The sequence below is a fragment of the Trypanosoma brucei genome, chromosome 10 (assembly GCF_000210295.1).
Source record: "Trypanosoma brucei gambiense DAL972 chromosome 10, complete sequence".
Taxonomy (NCBI): domain Eukaryota; phylum Euglenozoa; class Kinetoplastea; order Trypanosomatida; family Trypanosomatidae; genus Trypanosoma; species Trypanosoma brucei.
The window spans coordinates 3671660-3691128 of record NC_026743.1 but is presented as its reverse complement, the minus strand read 5'-3'; the positions used below and the strand labels follow the sequence as shown (position 1 = coordinate 3691128).

Genomic DNA, 19469 nt, shown 5'->3' with positions numbered 1-19469 from the left:
CACGCAAAAAAAAAAAAGACACAACACGGTGGCACATGCATGAGAGCGTGCAAGCGGGATCCGGTGGAACTGAGTCCACACCGCTGGCAAGTGTCGAGCGCGGCACATTAATTACAATTGAAAAAAAATAAGAAAACATAGCTGTTTCCATCTGTTCCACAACCTGGCGACCCGGGTGGGACATGCAATGTTGAAGGGTATAAGTTGTACTCGATTTCCGCACGCTGGCGGGGAGTAATGAAGACTGAACAAAAACAAGATAAACACCGTTACCACAACGGAATTTCCCCACGCCATTGACCTTGTTTCGGATTACAACTAATATTCACAACTCTTGAGCGCCGCTTATTTTCCCAACCGCTTCCGCTGCATTACAAAATCCTTTCCAGCCCTCCCCTCTAATGTGAACTTTACAAGCGCACGAATGATCCTAAACTAATATACCATGTACGCACTTGGTGTGAAGAAAAATTATGTAGAGAAAAAGAAATGATTAAGTACATGGAAATTATCAGATATTTTTAAAAAACGAGAGTGTGAGCTAAGTAAGCTACACGAAAAGGACCGAAAACGCGAAGCTTGCCTCCTATTTAAAAAAAAAAAACTTACCACTTTAAAGGCAGTAACCAGTTAGAGGGGAATGTGCGGAGAAACAAGGCGGGAGGGGATGAGACCACTTCCACGGTTTGAAAAGATTACTAAAAACCTGTTGCAGCGCATTACTGCATTACAGTGAAAACCAGAGTGTAAGCAAGGCTCAGGCACTTCCCCACCTGTATTACCTTGACTAAGAACTGCTTTGTTTTTTTTTCTCCGTTTTCTGTTCCCTCACATTCCTCCTCCTTTACACACATCAAAGACGAAACGTCGTTGCACCTTCAGTGGTCCTTACACGAGTGCAAGTGCGGTAAAGCCCAGTTTGTGACACCGCCCTTTTCCATCCCCTGTGCCAGCTGTTACAACGAACCAAGGGTTTCGATAATGTTGCACAATAAAAAGAGGCACAACCTGCACGAATGAAGCGGAGTAAGTAGTGAAGCAGATTTGTCTGACCGTGTTGCCTTTCCCATAGGCGAAACCGAGTGGAGAACCTACGTACGTGACGGCTTCAGATCCCAGAAATTAGACCACCTTCGTACTCGTGCCTTTCGTATTAGCCGTTTCTGTTTCTGCAACTCAAGCCCCGGGAGGCCCATCTTCGAGTGTTACTCTGTCTCACCTTCAGTTCATTCCACTTCCTCTTCCCTCCCCCTTTCCATCTTAATGTTACGGCAGCGGTCCACAAGAAGAACTCACTTCCGGTTGGCGTAGTCTTCTGTCATACGGTTGACTTCGCGCTGGACATGTTCCTTGTAGTCGGCGATGTCACCATCAAACTTGCGGCATTTCCCCTGGTCCACAATCCAAATTTCTTCGGCAATCTGCGCGATGAGGCGGAGATCGTGGGAAACCACCACCACAGCACCCTCAAAACTGTTAACCGCATCGGCCAAAGCGTCAATGGACTCAATATCAAGGTGGTTTGTTGGCTCGTCAAGAATCATCAAGTGAGGCGTTTTGAATGCCATCCAGGAAAAGACCACTCTTGACTTCTGGCCATCCGAAAGGGTGTTCATGGGTGTCATCTGAAGTTTGCCAGATACACCAAATCGTCCGAGCGCGCTGCGCAGTATATTGGGGTCGGTCACCGTTGGGTACTCTTGTCCCATCCACTCTAGCGGCGAAAGGGACAAATCGATTTGATCCACGAAGTGCTGATGGAAACGGGCAATGATGCAGTGAGCATTCTTAGCAACATAACCAGTTGTGGGTTCCAGCTCACGGCACATTAGCTTTGTCAGGGTTGTCTTCCCTGCACCATTCGGTCCAACAAGACAGATACGTGATTCCATGTCTACTCCAAGTTCAAGGTCCTGGAAAAGAGGCTCACGCCCTGGGTAGGCAAAAGACACCTCTCGGAACTGAAGCATCGGCGGGGGAAGCGGTCCCGCGCAGGGGAACCAAAAGTTTACTTGCCTGTCTTTGGCCACATTTTCAGTGAGGCCACCACGTGTCATACGGGCAAGCGTCTTTTCCTTTGACTGGGCCTGCCGTGCAAGCTTTGCACTACCATGACCGAAACGGGCAATATACTCTTTCATGCTCTTAATCTGGTTCTGTTCCCACTGAAACCGGCGCATCTGGTTACTCTCCTTTTCTGCACGCGTTATGCAGTACTGATCGTAGTTTCCGTCGTAGTAATCGAGCTTCCCCCGGGCCATATGAGCCACCTTGGTGCAGACGCTATTCATGAAATCCTGCGAGTGGGATACCATGAAAAGAATTTTCTTGAACTTGGAGAGATAGTTCTCCAACCACACCACGGCCTCAATGTCGAGATGGTTCGTTGGTTCGTCAAGTAGAAGAACTGTTGGATTAATGAACAGCGCCTGAGCTAGGGAAATGCGCATACGCCACCCACCAGAAAATGACTTCGTCGGCCGCAACTGCATCTCTGGCGTAAAGCCAAGACCAAACAATATTTTCCCTGCGCGCGCTAGCGCAGTGTCGGCATCCAACTCATCCAGGCGCTTGTAAATGTCATCCATACGCTGCGTCACTACAGGATCCTCCTGATCTGCAAGCGCCAACTCCTCTATTTCTTTCTCCAGCAGCTCCTTTTCCTTGTCCACGGACACTACTGCGTCAATAGCTGACATATCGGATGCTTCGACCTCATGCGACACAAAATACCTATCAACATGTTTGGGAAACGGTATTTCGTGACAGCCAAGAACCTTCAACAAAGTTGACTTACCGCATCCATTAGGACCCACAAGACCATAACGGTGTCCCGCAACCAGGTTCAAGGTGGCATTCTCCAGAATATGAACTCCCTGGTAGCTAATATCGATTTTTTCCACAAGAATATCGCTCACACCGTCACGGAACACGGGATTCGCGAACGCCACCATCGCACCGGAGCTCTTTGGTTCCTCATCCGGAGCACCTGCGCCTTTCGCCACTGACGGATCCCCATCTTGTTCCTTTTTTTGCTGCTCAGCTGCCGCCGCCGCTGCAGCGGCTTCTTGCTTCTTTTTTAGGTACTTCGGTTTGGCCATCGGATATAATATATATTTTTAATATTTTAGCGAGGGCCAAACGCTTAATTATTTAGTTATTAGAAATAAAATCTTTTCCTTGCCACCTTGTATGTATGGTGAGTGTACTTTCCCCCTTTTTATAATTTTACCTTTCGTCTCACCTTTCCAATTCTTTTCCACAGTAAAAAAAAAAATCAGAGAAAATTCCAAGAAAATACTACCAGTTCACTCGACTAGACAAATTGCAAGCGGTAATACAAAATAATGACAGTAGTGAAATAGGGAAAGCGAAACTACCACCATGCGGAATAAAGTCAAAAACTACCGTGTGAGCCCCTTAAACCGCTTCGTTTTTCTTCTTCCGCTTGTAGATGGTTATTCGAGGTTTGGCAAGTGACGGTAGTACAAAAGATTATAAGAAGACGCAAGTTGCTCCATTCATTCCTCCGCACTTCCGCTCTGCTCCTTCATTCCCCACTTCATAAACACACCGCTTCTTCCTCTTACCACACTTGTTTTATTTTAGTTCATTTCCATTTGAATGCAGACACACAAAGCCACGTCATGGAATGTTTTAATGCGACGACTCAAAGACTCCAACACTCCCGTAACAGCAATGCCATCACCACACTGTGTGACAATTCCGGGGTTTACGCTTTTTACCTGAGTTTCCCCACTGCTGTTTCCCCGTGGAGGGAGGGTGAGGGTTCGCTACGACGACGGGTCTGCTGTGGCCGTAGCCACTTTCCTCTTTTCCGCAAGCCGCCGCTTTTGTTCCTGCTCGATGGCGCGTAGGCGCTTCAGCTCCCGCTTCCTGCGCTCTGGCAAGTCCTTTATGTACGAGCGGTGTGACATTGGAATCCATCGTTCCGGGTCAATTCGGCTCTCCGCATTCTTTGGCGGCCTACGCATTGGACGCGCCCTGCGACCCGCTCGTTTCGCCTTCGGTCCACCCTCGCCCTCCTCGTCATCCTCAACCACTCGCCGATACCCAAAGGATTCAATCCGCTGCCGCGAAGGTTGTTGAGCTTCGAGCCCTTTAATGAATGAAGAAGTTATCTTGCCTGACGGTGCGCCTGTTTTATTGTCAGCATCAGGTATACCCGCGATGCAAGAACGAGCGGCCTGCATGTCATAATACGAAAGACAGAGTGCCATGAGGGCGAGCACTTCCCTGTCCTGCTGGAGTGCTTCCGCAACCCTTTGTGCGTCCTGAATGACATCGACACCATCGGCATACAGCCCCCTAGCGGATAGGAACCGTACAGCCCATAATGTGATGGTCTTGACGGCATCTACATTCTTCATTGCAACCCTAGCATACTCTTTCAGAAGTTGCTTTCCACCAGAAATGTCACCCAATTGCACCTTCCACGTGAACAGCGTCATGAGGGTGCACGGCCTCCGCTGTATATCATCAGCGGCGGAGGAAAGTGACTCGATGGCACGTTCCAAGTCGCTGTTATCAAGGAATATCTGCGCTGCAATGAGAGGAAGCATTCGTCCCACCGCGGGCTTTCGCTGTTGCTGCTGCTGTTGCGCTGCGACGCTCTTTTTGTAGTTGTCCAAGTACTCGCTCACTGTTTTGTCCCCGGACTGTTTCTTCTTCTTTGTCTCACCGACTGCCAGAGCGAGTTTTAGTGCATGTGTGAGGTCTGCATCAGGGTAATCACTAGCAACCAACTCCACCTGCCGCTTGAATCTTGTAAAGTTTCCTGTGTTCAGTAGCAGCATCGCAATGTTGTAGTGGACCAGCAACCGCTGACGTGATGTTAGGCGATTATTCACTGCTGGGTTTTGAGCTGACTTCAGTTTTCGGTAGGTGTCGAAGAAATCTTTGTGACGCTGAATAGCCGCCCAGTTAATGGAGGCGACGGCTAGAGTCACCTCCGATGGGGGACGATACTTCAGGACAAAGGTTAGCAGCGCCGCTGCCTTCTCCTCATGGTGGATAGCATGGTGCACAAATGCCATCTGCACCCATATGTTGGCCACGTCGTCGAAGAACGCGCGCTCCGGTGATCCCTTCGCATCTAATAATGCGCGGAGCTCGTCATCAACCTTCGAGCACACATCTTCGAAGGATCGCAGTTGGCTTTCCGGGTGTGCTCGAGCGCACACCATCTCCGCTTGCTTTAGCGTCTGTGTGGCAGCAGCATAGTCCTGCACCTCAAGCTGCGCTGTAGCTACGTTATACAACATATCCGCATTTTTAACATCAGCGGAGCGGACAATTGCCTGTGTCCGCTGAACGTCCATCGCTGTGCAGGCGGCAGTATAGTTTGTGAGCAATTCCGCCTTTTCCTGCTCGTCACGGAATCTTTCATTTTTAAGAAGTTCCTCGTATATGTTAGCGGCTTCTTCGAATTCTTCTAGGCGGTAGTGTGCTTGAGCAAGCAAATGTTGTGAAGGCACGTGATTTGCCGTGTGCGGGGCGCGTCTGAGAACCATTTGTGCCTGCCTGTCATCAAGTAACCTATAGTGGCAATAGGCTTTGTGGAATGCGTACTCTTGCGACTTGTTGCCTAATGATGGATCGGTCGCAGCCAACTGTTCAAGTGTAGCTAGCGCGGCCGCGTGCTTGTCTTGATGAAGCAGACATACCACCTTGCAACGTAGCGCAAATGTATTTTTTGATCCCACAAAGAGTATCTTGTCAATGGCGGGGAGAATCTTTGACGGTTCCGCCCCGGTTTCAACCAACCGCTCCAGTTGCCTCACGAACTTACTCACATCACTCATTATCCCAGTAAAGGGTAGTGTTGTGTGTCTGCTCTACTTCTTAGCTTACAACTGACTTACCTTAACTGTGTTATTAACAATAAAAAGCGTTGTTGTTTCTCTTTTATTGCTCCCGTTTTGTACTCTTGTTCACACTTGATATGTGTGCAGAGTGACTTAGTGGGAGTGGAGGCATACGCATGAATAGGTGGAATGGTGAAGAGTTTATTAAAAATAATAATCTACAAAAGCCCGGAAAGGTTTGCAAATAGTTCAATCCCATTTAACGAGTACAAGAAAGCCCCACACCCATTAGCTTAAATATGTTGTTAGAACTCCTTGCTTATAACGAAAGTTTTGGGAGCACCCTTAACCAAATTTAGGAGTTTGTTGGGGGTGCGAGTAGCAAAAGGAGGATCCGCACCATACCATGCGACCTTCTCTATGCAAATATAAATGTGTTTACTTTCATATCGCGCCCACACTTCTTTCCCTCACCACAAGAACCAGATGAAGTTAAACGCTGCTTGAACGCCAGCGATCATTGGTAATGAAAGATCCCCAACGACTGGGCGCTACAACCTGCTCCGTATTAATGTACTTCATTGCCTCCAATTCTCTCCACTCCCGCCAGCGTGGGGAGCACCAGCGACTATAAGGCCAATCGCGATAAAACATTGCATAATGCGCCCCGAATCCCCGCTCCACCATGACGGCAAACATCCCCCACAACACATGATAGACACTCACCGTCCACAAAACGTTGTACCAATCTAAGTCTGCACTTATACGACCAAACGCAGTGGGTAAATATCTGTTCGCACAGCACCGACGAGTTCGGCGGTAATCCCACAACAGCAGGCGATAGCTGCGGCTCCAGCGTGGACCCTGACGCCGGGAGACAGCTGTGCAAGCAACTGTGAGTATACTCCACAACAAAATGTTAAGCCCCGCAGATTGCGTGTTTACCTGCCACAGAGTTTTTCTGTTTTTGCTCCATAACGCTTCCGATTGAATGATTTGATGTGTAAAAGTAATAGCCGCAAATGGCAACGGCACGAGAAGGTGCCGGTCCGCAAAACCAATGAAGCCGCGCCCATCAAATATACGTCCACGAATCATGATAAGATTACATGGGAGCACGATCAGAAAGAGTGCACCTCCAGTTACAGCAGCGCACCGAAGACCGCAGCATATGGAGCACTTGCGACGGGGCTCAAAATCGTTAAAGGGCTCGGGCTCATCCCTTGGGCGGGGCACTTGACCCAAGTTCATCTACAACAAACACAGGTCGTATGAATCCCCTACTGTCTGTCCGCGAACCTCTACCTCCTTATCAACTGCGGGGTCGCAAAACTGTTGATGAAAGGTAGTAGAGAGGGAGAGTTGAAAATAATAGCCTGCGGTTTCCTCAATCAAGTAGAAGTGTGCAAATACGTGTATATATATCCTTGTGTCTACGAAGCGGTGTATTCGTTACCCTGTTCGATAGATGAATTCACTCAAAAACATTCTACGGTGTACGCTATCCCGGATGCTCGATGAACCCACTCAAAAGGCTGTGTGGAGGGGCCACGCAGAGGAGAGAAGTTTTGAGAGGACAAATCACAAACCAAGTGTGTAAGGCGCTGTCGGAAAAATTAACCAGCAAATACAAACCAATGGATATCAAACAAACCGAGCAAAGAACAGTACAGAGCGTCACCGCTAGAAAGAAGCACAGTTAGTTTTGTTATTCTCATTATCTGAGTGGAGGCGTGTTACAGATGTCACCTCCAGCCACCACCACCCGTCCGTTGCTCACCGTGAGAATATGTAAGGAGCCAGCAAAAATATCGTCCACGTTATGTCACTCCCATTGTCATCCAACTTTCCCAAGCGCAAACGGAGCAGCCATACGGTCGGATCGCCGCACATCTAAATATTAATAATTCCACTGAGAGGATAAACAGAACTCAACCCTGCCACCCACTTCGATGAAGGGGAAGGGAAGAATAGACATCTGCCCCCTAAACTTCACTTCTCCTACCATATCAGATAGATAAACAGCAACGTGAGTGCAATACCGCCATATACAAGCCATGCATCAACTTTATTGCGCCGCAGGATTTGTAGAGTAGTTGAGTTAGAGACACCAAGGGACTCCAAAATATCCGCAACTCTGCTGTCGGTTGACTCCAAACTCCTTCCCTGATCCTGAAGAGCTTTCATCACAGAATTACTCTCATTGATCATCGCCTGGACTCTGGCTCGAGCGTACTGGAGAGATGCGCGCTCTCGCTCAGCGTGCTGAAGTGCCGAGACGTCATCATGAGTTCCATTGTTTCGTAGGGAGCCCATGAGCTGATCTACTTCGGACAAATACATGTTACGCTTTTCTGCCTTGTGGTTCAAGCGTTGTAGTGAAGACTCAATAAGACTCAGCTCAGAGAGAAGTTGTTGGGCCGTGCGGCGTTGCAGGTTACTCACTCCTTGCTTCCCCACTACCCGTGTGTGAGGTACTGTGCCCTGCAATAAAGAGGGGGCGCCAACACCACCACTAACGGAATCAAGTTGGTAATCTACTCGACCATCTGAAAGACTACGGAGGATCCTCTGTGTCCTTTCTATACGCTCATTCAGCTCTTCGCATGGCATTTCATGACCCTTTTCAGCCTGGGTAAGGTAATGGTTGAGCAGAGCAATGTCGCTCTTTACTTGACGCAGTTGATTCTCCGCTGATACTTCAACTCCATGCATACTGTCAAAGACTCGCACGCACGCCACTCCTACGCATTCTAGTGATAGTGCATTATATTTTTACGTAGCAATCCATTCATTTCCACGAACACATGGAAATAAGTATGATGGGAAAGGTTGTGGCAATGAACAGGGAGTGTGCAGGCATTACATACTATTCGCAAAAGCGATGCAAATGTGTCAGTAACGCACCAGAAGTGACGGAAGTGCGAGTGCGTAACTCAGCTTACTCCAGAAATTGCGTGTTTACCCGTGTATCATCCCCCCATTAAAAAAAAAAAAAACCAAAATCACGACTTTATATCTTTTTCCCACCTCGCAAGCTGCCGAACTCCCCAAGCACGCCACCCGGCTACGAATGCCAAGCGCACCCAAATTTCTGTTCCCATTGCTCCTCCTGAACATACTGATGTGCGTACGTTAAAAAAAAACAGATGAAGGCTTGAGTAAATGAATGAACGATGAACCAAAAACATTGAGAAGCGGAGCATAGTTTGTAGCGATAGTAATATCAGCGTGGTAATACAAACGGGCGCTTGTGCGTGTTGGCTCGTGTCCGACAATTTGAGAGAACTGACGTGTTAGCGAATCAAACTAAAGTCAACAACAGAAATGTTGAAATGATGGTCAAAAGGTGACGCAGGGCCCCTCCTAATCACACGCTTTAGTAACACAAGTAAGCGTGGGCAAGGCGTGTGCCGATAGCCCCTTTTTATTGTTCGTTTGGTGCTACTTCTACAGTGGTCAAAGAGTTCTCAAGTCTACCATGCATTCCCGTCGTTTGTGGCGCATCGGGTCTCGTTAACCGGTGACGGGTGCCTATCATACGGTTCGTAAGAACGTTTGGAAAACAACAACAATGGTATCACGTGATATTGTGCCAGAAGTATGCCGATGGTGAAACAGGGAGTTGAGCGGGGCAAAACATAACGGAGAGTACAAAACGGAGGTAATATTGCCCCGCTCAACACTCAGCTGGTTTCGGCGGTAATGCACTTCCCTGCCAAGCGTTCACACCCTTTGTTGCCGTCCATTTCGCGCAACTCCGCTTCCACCATATCTTCCACAAGCTGCTCAAAACTGTAGGTAATTTTCCAACCCAGTTCACGTGCAGCCTTCTCAGGGTTGCCGACAAGCGTTTCCACCTCAGCAGGACGAAAGAGCCTCGAGTCAATGCGAACGATGGGGGTCCTCAGCGCGCAGCCTCTATCATATGCTATCTCATCTAGCCCGCTACCCGCCCACGCCAGGTTGACACCTAACCGCTGAAATGCGAGGTTGCAGAACTCTTTCACACTGTGCTGCTTGCCAGTAGCTAACACCCAATCATCTGGCTTATCTGCCTGTAGGATGAGCCACATGCCATGTACGTAGTCTTTTGCATGACCCCAGTCCCGCACCGCATTTACATTACCCAAAAACAACTCCTTTTGCATACCCTTCGTTATGCGCACCGCAGCCCGAACGATTTTCTTTGTGACAAACGCTTCGCCTCGACGTGGGGACTCATGGTTGAACAGTATTCCGTTGGAGGCAAACATATCATACGACTCACGATAGTTTACAGTAATCCAATGTGAATACAGTTTGGCCACAGCGTACGGGCTCCGTGGATAAAATGGGGTCCTTTCCGTCTGCGGGGCCTCTTGGACATTTCCATACAATTCACTACTACTAGCCTGATAAAATCTGCATGTTTTCTCTAAGCCGGTGGAACGTATAGCCTCGAGGATCTTTGCCGTACCCAGTGCATCCGTCTCTCCAGTGTAAACTGGAGTCTCAAAAGAGATCTTTACATGCGACTGTGCTGCAAGATTGTACACTTCATGAGGTTTAACCCTAGAAACGATCTGATGTAACCCCGCACCGTCCGTCATATCTCCGTAATGCAGATGCAAATGCGCGTTACCCACAAGGTGGTCGATACGGCCGGTATTCAATGAGGAGGAACGTCGCACAATGCCGTGCACGTCATAGCCTTTCTTAAGGAGAAGCTCCGCAAGGTACGAGCCGTCTTGCCCAGTGATCCCCGTAATGAGAGCCAGTCGACGTGCTGACATACTGAACGGCTTCTAATGTGATGTGGAGCGGCTTCGTCCCACCCGCGCCTACGAACCCGTTCAAACAAGGGGATGGGGATGTATGAGAGAAATAACCAATTTCCACTGGCCCTCCAGGTAACTTAAGCTGCGCTTCAAACAAGATCAGTGCGGTGTGGTGCCCAGCCCTGTACACTTGCTGTCACTGATGTGCCAGCCGACTGAAGGTGCATTGTGCAAGAAAGCAATAAAACAACACAAGGGAGACGGAAGAGTCTCATAGGTGTATCGGGGTGGTGTGGGCCATCGCGCGAAAAACAAACAAACAAACAACAACAGTAGTTAAGCCGCAAAAAGTGCAAAGACGTGATCACAAACGCCGTGCGTATGTCGACCTCGGATAGTGGCGGACGCGAACACGCTTAAAAATGCTCACATATGGATCGCGATGACTGTCGTAACGCTAAATTGGATAACACATTCCCCTCGTGTTCAACAACAGTTTTTTTTTTTTTAAAGGGGGAGTAAAACCAAAAATTTGCTCTGTGGCAATGCATAACAACGGCCCCCCCCCCCGTATCACCAATGGCGGCTGTGCCTGCGGTGCTCGTGTATGCATGTATGAGACAAAAACGCTTCTTCACTTGACCTCTCCTTTTTATTCCTCCAAGACGCACAAATAAACCGAAAGCCACGCAAATGTAGTTAAACCACCGCTGAGAACCATCACATGCATAATCTTTGAGTAAGCAAGCGGCAGCAAGGCGTTGTTGGAGCAAATAAGGAAGGGATCAATGGCAGAAGGGGCACACGAACCAACAAAAATGGCGAGAAGGAAACTCTTAGATGTTGGTATGAGATCATACGTTTTGAATGCTAATATAATGAGGAAGCACAACAGAGGTACTACGACGTGTGCATTGAAGGCCAAAGCGAAAGCTAGCACAAAAGTCTTTATCTGTGTATCATCGCTATCTCGCCGCCCCGCCGAAGTCTCCCAACCAGAGACTTCACCATGGCTATCTCTAGAATCTCCCTGCGCTGCGTCTGCCCTCTCAGAAGCCGTAGTCGCATGTACCTTCCATGTGCGTCCAGCTTCGTAGCCCAGCAGAAGAAAATGAAGCGGCAGGGTTCCGTAAGCCACCAACTTCATGCCCCCAACCAACGTCGTTCCCAGAACTGGGACGTGTAGAACCCTTCGAATTGGTGTCATGCTGACAATAATGGCAATAACAGTGGTGACAATCAACGGTTTTCTAATAACGCCCAGCACCAGTTTGAGCGTTTTGACGGAAAAACATGAAGAGGACGCACTGTTGTGAATCACATCATCCGACCCTCCGCCGCTGGTCGGGGCACACTGCTCTCCTGCTTCATTGGCAGACACACGGGTTGGTTCCCCTTTAGGCGCGTAGAGTGGAGGCGTTGCACCCGTTTCCCGCGTTGTCCGAAGCCGATTATCGGAGGTGGCGGTATCCTTCACAATCCCGCATCTGTTCTTCTCCCCTCGACACGACATTTCTCTCTCACAACCCTCTGCTTTTTCCTGAGCGCACGCAGACAGAACAGCTACAGGTGCCTTCGCGTAAGGCCTCACAATCAACTCTGCGGTAAGCCAGCAAACCAGAAAGTTGACGGTGCTGTAACAAAGAAAAAATGCAATCGCCTCCTCTCCTACTTCATTAGTGAACCATGGAATCCCCTTGAGCATAAAAAGTGTTCCGAGACCAAATGTGAAACTGTTCTGCAGGACGCAGCTCAGCATAACTAGGCCGTGCCACCTGGTTGGGTAAGCACACCTGAGTAGTGTAGCAGATGCCAGGGCCAATATTCGAGGCACACAGGCAAATATCGCTGCCCAAAGAAACATGTAAGCACGTTCTGCATTTTCAAATTTGGTAATGCTCACAAAGGTGAGGGAGGGAAGGAAAATCATGAGCGAGACATCCGCAAACCCCCCTACGCTCTTCTCAGTCCAAGAGAAAAAGTGAGATATGAAGTAGCTAAGTCCGCAACATGCTATAATCTTCGAAACGACCAACCCGGAGCGTGCAATACATGCCCAGATTGCCATTGCTGACGGGCCTATCTTCTCCAGGTCCTTTGCTATTTCATCCGAGGATGTGGTTATTTATTTCGCGTTGTATCCGAGCAAACAAAAAAAAAACACATCGATGGATTTAAGAAGCAGTGATTTTCTTTCAGCTGGCGGAGCGAAGCAGACGTACTCACCCATATACACGCATACAAGAACACTTTCTCATAGACTACCTGAGAAATGGTGGGACCGCAACTAGGTCGATTAGTCGATTGATTAACGCTTACCGTATAGATAAAGGGGGAGATGAGGGAGAGCGGGAGTACAATATTTGTCACAAATAAACTCACCAGACGCATAGGGGGAAGCAAACAATAAAATACCTCGGACCTCCGGGTCGATCCGTGCGGCAACATCCTAGTGGGACCAATTAACCTGGACTCATTGGACCATGTATACTCTCATATTCTTCAGTTCCTTCACCAGCTCGTCATCAGCGTCTCCATAGGAAGAATCACATGGGTGGCCTTCCTCACAAAACCTCTGTGCGGTGAGGAACGACCGACGAATGTGTTCCACATCAATTTCTTTGACCCACGAGCGCCACCACTGATCCAACGTGAACGAATGCTCCTGCGGCGGCTGTCGACATCGCTTGCGAGAAATCCTACCCGCATCTGAGTTACTTTGATGGACATGGACGAAATCAACTTTATCTTGTTCATTTATGAAGACTTTTCGCACACAGTCCTCGGAGAAGGCAGCTAAAGTTTCTTGTAAAGATGGGCAACACACCAGCAACTGACCACTACGGACCACAGCAGCGCGAAGGCGCTTCCACGAACGAAGATGTTCCTCTGCGCTCGCCGTAAAATACTCAAATATATTATGCAAAATAATAATATCTGCGGATCGGAGGGCCTCCAATCCTTCACCCTCAAAACAATCACTGTGAACAAGGTTGAGGTGAGCCGCAGTGGGCCCCTTGGCGAATTTCTGGAAAACCTCTTGCTGAAGCGCTACCAACTCTTTATCAAGTTCAATCGCCGTCACCCTTCGGGTGTTGAGCAAGCGTTGCTGCTCTGAGGCAAAGTAACAAGACATAGGTACGATCCCCAGTCGTGAACCCACTTCAACAACGTGCTCACAGGAAAAGGCGGCAGCCACAGTGTGACAGTTTTTGTGGCGAGGTCGCCAGACGTTGTCGGATGTTAGGCAATAGGAGGTATCACCAAAGGAAGGTAGTAGAAAACAGGAAAGAAATATCAGCTGCTCAAGCGAGAAAGAGTGGGTAATAAATTGGCAGAGGCCGATGTCCACCGACCCACATGAGCGACAATATTCCCGTGATATATGGCCCTGATCTGCAAGTGCATCAATGTCCTCCTCGAGATACAGAAAAGCGTCTACTGCGCAAACGGGCGGCTCCACGGGTTTGCTACTTTGCAGCGCTTTATAAGCCCCTCTACCTCCACAGCTGTTTTCCCCCTCCTGAGGAGAGGTCGGCGCCGGGGGTACAACCGGTTCGGAAATGCTGCCGTACGGAATCCGCTTCTGAAGGTAGTGTCGCAATTTGGTGAGGGAGCGGCGAATCTCCAACACCACAACACTGTCAGCCTCAAGGGAGGCTTCATCCTCCTTGTCTCCATCCTCTCCCCTAACGCCACAGCCATCTTCGCAACCGCCTTCTTTATCGACATTTTGTTCACGGTCATGTCCATCGCGCCGCTTGCCACGACGAGCGCGCAGTTGCTGGCGTTGAATGTCACAGAACCCGCTTACCAGTGACATGAACGTCGCGATATCGGTCTTACTCCACGCGCCTACCTCTGCAACCTCCAGCGCGGGGCGTATTTTTTCAAAGACGGCTTCTACATCGACCCGCATGCGACGCTTTCAGGTGAAAAAGCTTGAAAACAATATCAATATTCCTCTTTTCCCCCTTACTTACCTCTTTCTACCCCGACGGTGGCTGCCATACAAGACAGATGTAGTGAACATGTGCATTAAGAATGTAGAAATTGCACTTTTGTGTGTAAGTGAAGGAAGATTCAGTGACATGGAGGTGACAGCAGTGGTTGTTTTCTCTTATTCTCGTGAGTAGATTCACACAAATCATTGGAAAGTTGCTTTGCAAGTCGGAAATGGGGATGACGATGCAATTGGTACCCCGCCCACTCCACAAGAATTCAAATCAACTTAAAATCAGCAACAACTATCAAACCAAGGCGGGGATCAATTGTATGCCGACGAATAGGCTGAAGATAAGTTCAAGCAACTTGGCCCACTCACGGAGAGAATATTAGAAGCAGAGCCCACAATGCACAGCGAAGGTGCTCCAGTCACATATCCCCGCTACAGATCCTTCTGAATTAAAAGACAAATATATTCCAATGGAACGTAAAGCAACCAAACTCACCACCTGATCTGCAAAGGTAACCTTGCAATTCCAATTCCTCCAGAAGATCCATGGATACCGAACATGTAACATGCAAAACAGACGCAAACGTCACTTCGTTGACGCCTTTCAGCATAGAAGAAGATTCTGGAAATACTGCCGTTTGGGCCACCGGCTGTGCCACCCCGCCATCCCTTCCGTTGTGAATAGGAGAAGAATCTGCTGACGTGGTGAATTTTCCTGATTCCTTCTCGTTGCATAAGCGAGGCCCAAGAATGTGTTCTAACTTCTTCAGTACAATAGAGGGGTCCTTGCGTTGCAGAGCGTAACGACCCGATGAGAGACGCTTTAGTGTGTATTGCGCATATTCCTGTTGGTCGAGCGCGCGACATGCGTGCAGCACATCATTTGTTGATACCAAATCGCACTCGCCACGAGCCTTGTTATACAAGGAGAAGAGCTCGATGAGCGGGATCAGTGGCATCGACCCGAACACATGATGGTTTTTCTCGTGTGTTATCCATGAATGTATTTCCCAGGCAAGTTCCTTGTGAAACCCCGCATGCGCACTCACAAGCCCCCAGCCGGCTCCCGATGCCCGCACTGTAGCACCCAGGCCAAGCGTTGCTTCGATGCTCTCAATTGTCGTGTTATCTTCAGCCTTCGTCGTGCCAGCGATATTTTGCTGCTTTTGCTGCAGATTTCGAATGGATGCCACAAGGGAGGAGGCATTACGCATGACATCATCAATGTCACGTAACGTTTCCCCTTGTGCCGTCTTTTCCGCTGATGCCCGCATGAGACCCGCGATCCCAGCCTTGTCCGTAAAGGCTAAAAGGGTCTCGTTTGCTGGCGCTGCGCTACTGTCATCACGTGCTGCTTTACTCGACCCCTGGACAACGCCCGTAATAGATGGCAGTGGTTCCGTCAACATTTCACTGCGTCGGAGCAGTAACAATTTTTGCTGCAGCACATCACGAAGAGTCTCACAAAACTCCTTGATGTTGCCTACTTTAAAAGAAAATACCGCTTTTTGCCCGCTTTCTGTGAGAGGGATGTGTAACTTCGGACTGCGCCCATCTGACTGAGCCACGACGGTTGGGCCACCGCTTGGACTGTCAATGTTACCAAGGGGAATCCTTAGAAAAATTGGACCTGCTCCCTTAGGCTGAAAAAAAATATTATCCGTAGAAAGCGTTAATTTGCCTTCGTCATAGTTCAAATTGCCATCACCTTCGTGGTAACGGGTCTCATTTTGCACGAACAGAACGATTTCACCAGTGCGAACGAGGTTACCATCCTCACACGATTCCCATGAGCTCATTACGAGACGCAACCAATATACATATATATATATATATAACAACAGCTAACTGCAGCCCTCAAAAACCAATTTATACCCCCTTTTCCAGATTCCGAAACGCTTCGGTAACGACTGCTTTTACTTTCCCGTTTCTTCGTTTTATTGGCGTTCTTCTCGTTTTCCCCAACCCCCACCCTTCCCTACTGGATAACCCCTAACCACTAATTTGCTGTGGTTTTGCTCCTTCCTCCTTCCCCTTCCGTTTCTCCCCCCTTCGCGTGGGTACACACAGGAGAAACCACGCTACCATTAAATGAGAAATCAAAGGAGAAATTAAAAAGGCACGCTCTACAGGGATAAAAAGAGCAGCAATACATACCCACACCCACACGAAGGAAAGAAAGAGGTGGCCGAAGGACGGTAAGTGCTTATGCAGCAGCACACGTATACACAAGCATCGTTGTGAAGAACACGTAAAGGGGGGAAGGAAATAATATATAAAAAAAGCTACCATTGCTAGCATCTCATTGTACAGTGCGCAGACCCAGAATATCACATTGTTTAATTCCATTTCCCTCCCTCTTCCCCTCCCAAATATTTCTCAGCATTTCGTGCCCCTTCCTCCCTTTCAACCAGTTCACCATTCTGGTGGCACCCCCCACTTCATGTATATGGCGTTTAAACATATGTTAGGTGATATTTGTGTGCTGACGGTACCGTATGGGTGCCATCTCACTCATGTAAGGGAGGAAAGAAATACACCCATTCCTGCGTTAAAGTGAGCGAAGATGAAACTTTCAAACCCACGCGCAAAGGAAGGAAATGAAGAGAAAGCTGCATCAATACTGAGACAGATGAAAAAGCTATATCGCAAAGAAGGAAACACAAACAAATAATCAAACAAAAAAAAAACAGACTAAGTACGGAAAAACATTTTTGTGTCACACAAGTAAAGCAACACACCGCAAATACCGCACGTCTAATGTGCTATACATCGTCCCATTCAATGTGAACATTGTGTCCTCGTAGGGCGGGCGGGCCGTTGTGCACGTTTTAATAATAATAATAATAGTATGATACAATATTTTTAACAGATCATTTCTGTCTCCGCCATTCCCCATTCTCCTCTCCTCCAATAAGAATGAGCACATGCCCGTCGGCGTTTATCCCCTTGTTTGCAGCATGTTTCCATCATCAACAACAGCAAAAAAAAAAAATCATTACGAGCAGAGCAATAGTTTTGTCGCCACTGTGGACTCAAACAATGCTATCAGGGTCCAACTGTTCCGCCCAATTGATCAAGTCACCAACCATATCATCATCAAACTGTTCTGCTTCCACCTGCCTGGTCACGGCGGGGGTGTCCAACGATTGTGGCTGCATCCCCCCTGAAACGCTCGGATTATGCATTCCAGCACCCAATGGTGGTGGGGTACGCACACTTGATTGCCTTCTGACCTCAATATTTTTCGTTTGTGGGCACATTTCGGTTGTGAAACCCGTGCTAACAACCCTTTCACTACCCTCTCTGAATGGAAGTGAGCTCGCTGGCATATTCGCAACACCCGGGTGTGTCAAGAGAGGCAGTCGCTGCGATTCAGCATTGACACCAGCGGCCTGGTGTAACCTATTTTCAGTGCTTGTCACGAATTGAGGTGTGCTTGTGGTGCCCTGCGCTAATGAACTAATTGACACAACATTTGGAAGGTCCCACGGTACGTGCGGGGTGGTTTGTGCTGCGGCCAATTCACGGCACTCAACACTCGCACTCCCTGTAGAATTCTCTAAAGCCGCCTCCGCGCTGCCGTAGGGAAAAGGCGACGCACTGTCTCTCCCAGCGCTGTACAACATCTGCAGGCGGAGGCGCCGTTCAATCTGTTCCTGAATTTCTTCGATTTTAGCCTTCTCCTTTTCCTTGTTTGAGCTACTGCTTGGGGGTAACTTTTGCTTTGCCAGCACGTACTTACTCCTTGTGTCTAGAGGCGGGGCGAGCCCTAATTCTCTCAGCATGTTTAGCCTTTTTTGGGTCGTGATGCCCTCCACCGAATCCAGTAAACTGAACTCGCTACTTGTGAGTGGTGAGGGCGACACTGTTTTCTTTTTCCTCAACTTCCTTAGTATAACTCCTGTACCCAATTCCACATGTACAGTCTGCTCAAAAGTGGTGCTGGGGACACAATTATCCTCTACAGATTGCCGTGCGTCAAGAGGTTGCCTACCGGAATCCACACAACATTTCGGTTGGGCATGTCCTCTGGCAGTACCTGGGTCTTCAATAACAAGCCTCTCGCACATTGGAGATGAAGAGGTACGGAACTCTCCCAGTGTCTTGAAGATCGAATGACCGGGTACTGCGTTCAGCTGATTCGTTCCAGTTTTCATGAGAACCGAGTTCCCACCATAAGCAACGGGAAGGCCACCTCCGACGCGGTTCTCACTTCCACGTGATGGTGACCTCACCTTGTCGCTGCTGTTGCCACAACCTGGCAAGTTGCCATTGGCAGAATCGGCTAACCGCCTTCGCACCGGACTGGATCCTCCAGCCGTTTCTAAACTGGGACGGAGGTGATGACTACTTCCAGGAGTGGAAACCGGATCACATGGTAAAGGAAGTACCATCGAGTCCGCCTGGACATGATTTCGAAGCCAACACAACTCCTCCATGGCCTTCATGAGGCGGTACTCCTCCCAAGGACCCACGTACATCCCCTGGTCAACCACACTACTTTACACAGTGGTTTCGTATGTTGAAAAGCGAACGTTGTAACGGAGACACAGGTGTTGCAAAGTACCAAAGCGTAGGTATTTGAGAGGAAAGGAAAATAACGACACGAAAACAACAAGAAGAGATGGGAACAGTCATACTGAAAGGAAGTGTCCATTACTGAAGGGTTTGAAGCGAGGGCGTGATGATCCTAAAGAAAAGGGAAGCAGAAGGACCCACATGACCTGCGCCTGAGCATATAACGAAGAAAATAAGAAGGTTTCCAAGCAGTTAAGACCCTTGGTGAGAGGAACAGCAGAGAAACAAAAAAAAAGAGGACACATGTAAATCCAACATTCCTTTCCCAACTTTTACACTTTTCCTCCGTCTTCTATATCTTCCCCCCCACACACACACACACTTTCTTTTCCTCTATGCTACTGT

General features: G+C 48.6%; 11 protein-coding genes across 11 annotated transcripts; all 11 read right to left on the bottom strand.

Moving 5' to 3' along the window:
- Window positions 1–1292: 1292 nt before the first annotated feature.
- TbgDal_X18970 (ABC transporter, putative) lies at window positions 1293–3101 on the bottom strand (the record flags this gene model as incomplete). Its single annotated transcript, XM_011780756.1, has 1 exon — window positions 1293–3101. One exon carries the CDS (start codon window positions 3099–3101, stop codon window positions 1293–1295), a length of 1809 nt encoding a protein of 602 aa, XP_011779058.1.
- Window positions 3102–3794: 693 nt separating this feature from the next.
- Window positions 3795–5825, bottom strand: TbgDal_X18960 (signal recognition particle protein, putative; the record flags this gene model as incomplete). Its single annotated transcript, XM_011780755.1, has 1 exon — window positions 3795–5825. One exon carries the CDS (start codon window positions 5823–5825, stop codon window positions 3795–3797), a length of 2031 nt encoding a protein of 676 aa, XP_011779057.1.
- A 495-nt stretch (window positions 5826–6320) lies between these two features.
- Window positions 6321–7079, bottom strand: TbgDal_X18950 (hypothetical protein, conserved; the record flags this gene model as incomplete). Its single annotated transcript, XM_011780754.1, has 1 exon — window positions 6321–7079. The coding sequence occupies one exon, from the start codon at window positions 7077–7079 to the stop codon at window positions 6321–6323; it is 759 nt and encodes a 252-aa protein (XP_011779056.1).
- A 750-nt stretch (window positions 7080–7829) lies between these two features.
- On the bottom strand, window positions 7830–8543 carry TbgDal_X18940 (SNARE protein, putative; the record flags this gene model as incomplete). The annotated part of the gene is made up of 1 exon (XM_011780753.1): window positions 7830–8543. The coding sequence occupies one exon, from the start codon at window positions 8541–8543 to the stop codon at window positions 7830–7832; it is 714 nt and encodes a 237-aa protein (XP_011779055.1).
- Window positions 8544–9514: 971 nt separating this feature from the next.
- On the bottom strand, window positions 9515–10603 carry TbgDal_X18930 (GDP-mannose 4,6 dehydratase, putative; the record flags this gene model as incomplete). Its single annotated transcript, XM_011780752.1, has 1 exon — window positions 9515–10603. The coding sequence occupies one exon, from the start codon at window positions 10601–10603 to the stop codon at window positions 9515–9517; it is 1089 nt and encodes a 362-aa protein (XP_011779054.1).
- A 637-nt stretch (window positions 10604–11240) lies between these two features.
- TbgDal_X18920 (transporter, putative) lies at window positions 11241–12656 on the bottom strand (the record flags this gene model as incomplete). Its single annotated transcript, XM_011780751.1, has 1 exon — window positions 11241–12656. One exon carries the CDS (start codon window positions 12654–12656, stop codon window positions 11241–11243), a length of 1416 nt encoding a protein of 471 aa, XP_011779053.1.
- Window positions 12657–12709: 53 nt separating this feature from the next.
- On the bottom strand, window positions 12710–13036 carry TbgDal_X18910 (hypothetical protein, unlikely; the record flags this gene model as incomplete). Its single annotated transcript, XM_011780750.1, has 1 exon — window positions 12710–13036. The coding sequence occupies one exon, from the start codon at window positions 13034–13036 to the stop codon at window positions 12710–12712; it is 327 nt and encodes a 108-aa protein (XP_011779052.1).
- Window positions 13037–13061: 25 nt separating this feature from the next.
- On the bottom strand, window positions 13062–14507 carry TbgDal_X18900 (T. brucei spp.-specific protein; the record flags this gene model as incomplete). Its single annotated transcript, XM_011780749.1, has 1 exon — window positions 13062–14507. One exon carries the CDS (start codon window positions 14505–14507, stop codon window positions 13062–13064), a length of 1446 nt encoding a protein of 481 aa, XP_011779051.1.
- Window positions 14508–14992: 485 nt separating this feature from the next.
- On the bottom strand, window positions 14993–16342 carry TbgDal_X18890 (T. brucei spp.-specific protein; the record flags this gene model as incomplete). Its single annotated transcript, XM_011780748.1, has 1 exon — window positions 14993–16342. One exon carries the CDS (start codon window positions 16340–16342, stop codon window positions 14993–14995), a length of 1350 nt encoding a protein of 449 aa, XP_011779050.1.
- A 193-nt stretch (window positions 16343–16535) lies between these two features.
- On the bottom strand, window positions 16536–16892 carry TbgDal_X18880 (hypothetical protein, unlikely; the record flags this gene model as incomplete). The annotated part of the gene is made up of 1 exon (XM_011780747.1): window positions 16536–16892. The coding sequence occupies one exon, from the start codon at window positions 16890–16892 to the stop codon at window positions 16536–16538; it is 357 nt and encodes a 118-aa protein (XP_011779049.1).
- Window positions 16893–17578: 686 nt separating this feature from the next.
- On the bottom strand, window positions 17579–19027 carry TbgDal_X18870 (T. brucei spp.-specific protein; the record flags this gene model as incomplete). The annotated part of the gene is made up of 1 exon (XM_011780746.1): window positions 17579–19027. One exon carries the CDS (start codon window positions 19025–19027, stop codon window positions 17579–17581), a length of 1449 nt encoding a protein of 482 aa, XP_011779048.1.
- Between the last annotated feature and the right edge of the window lie 442 nt (window positions 19028–19469).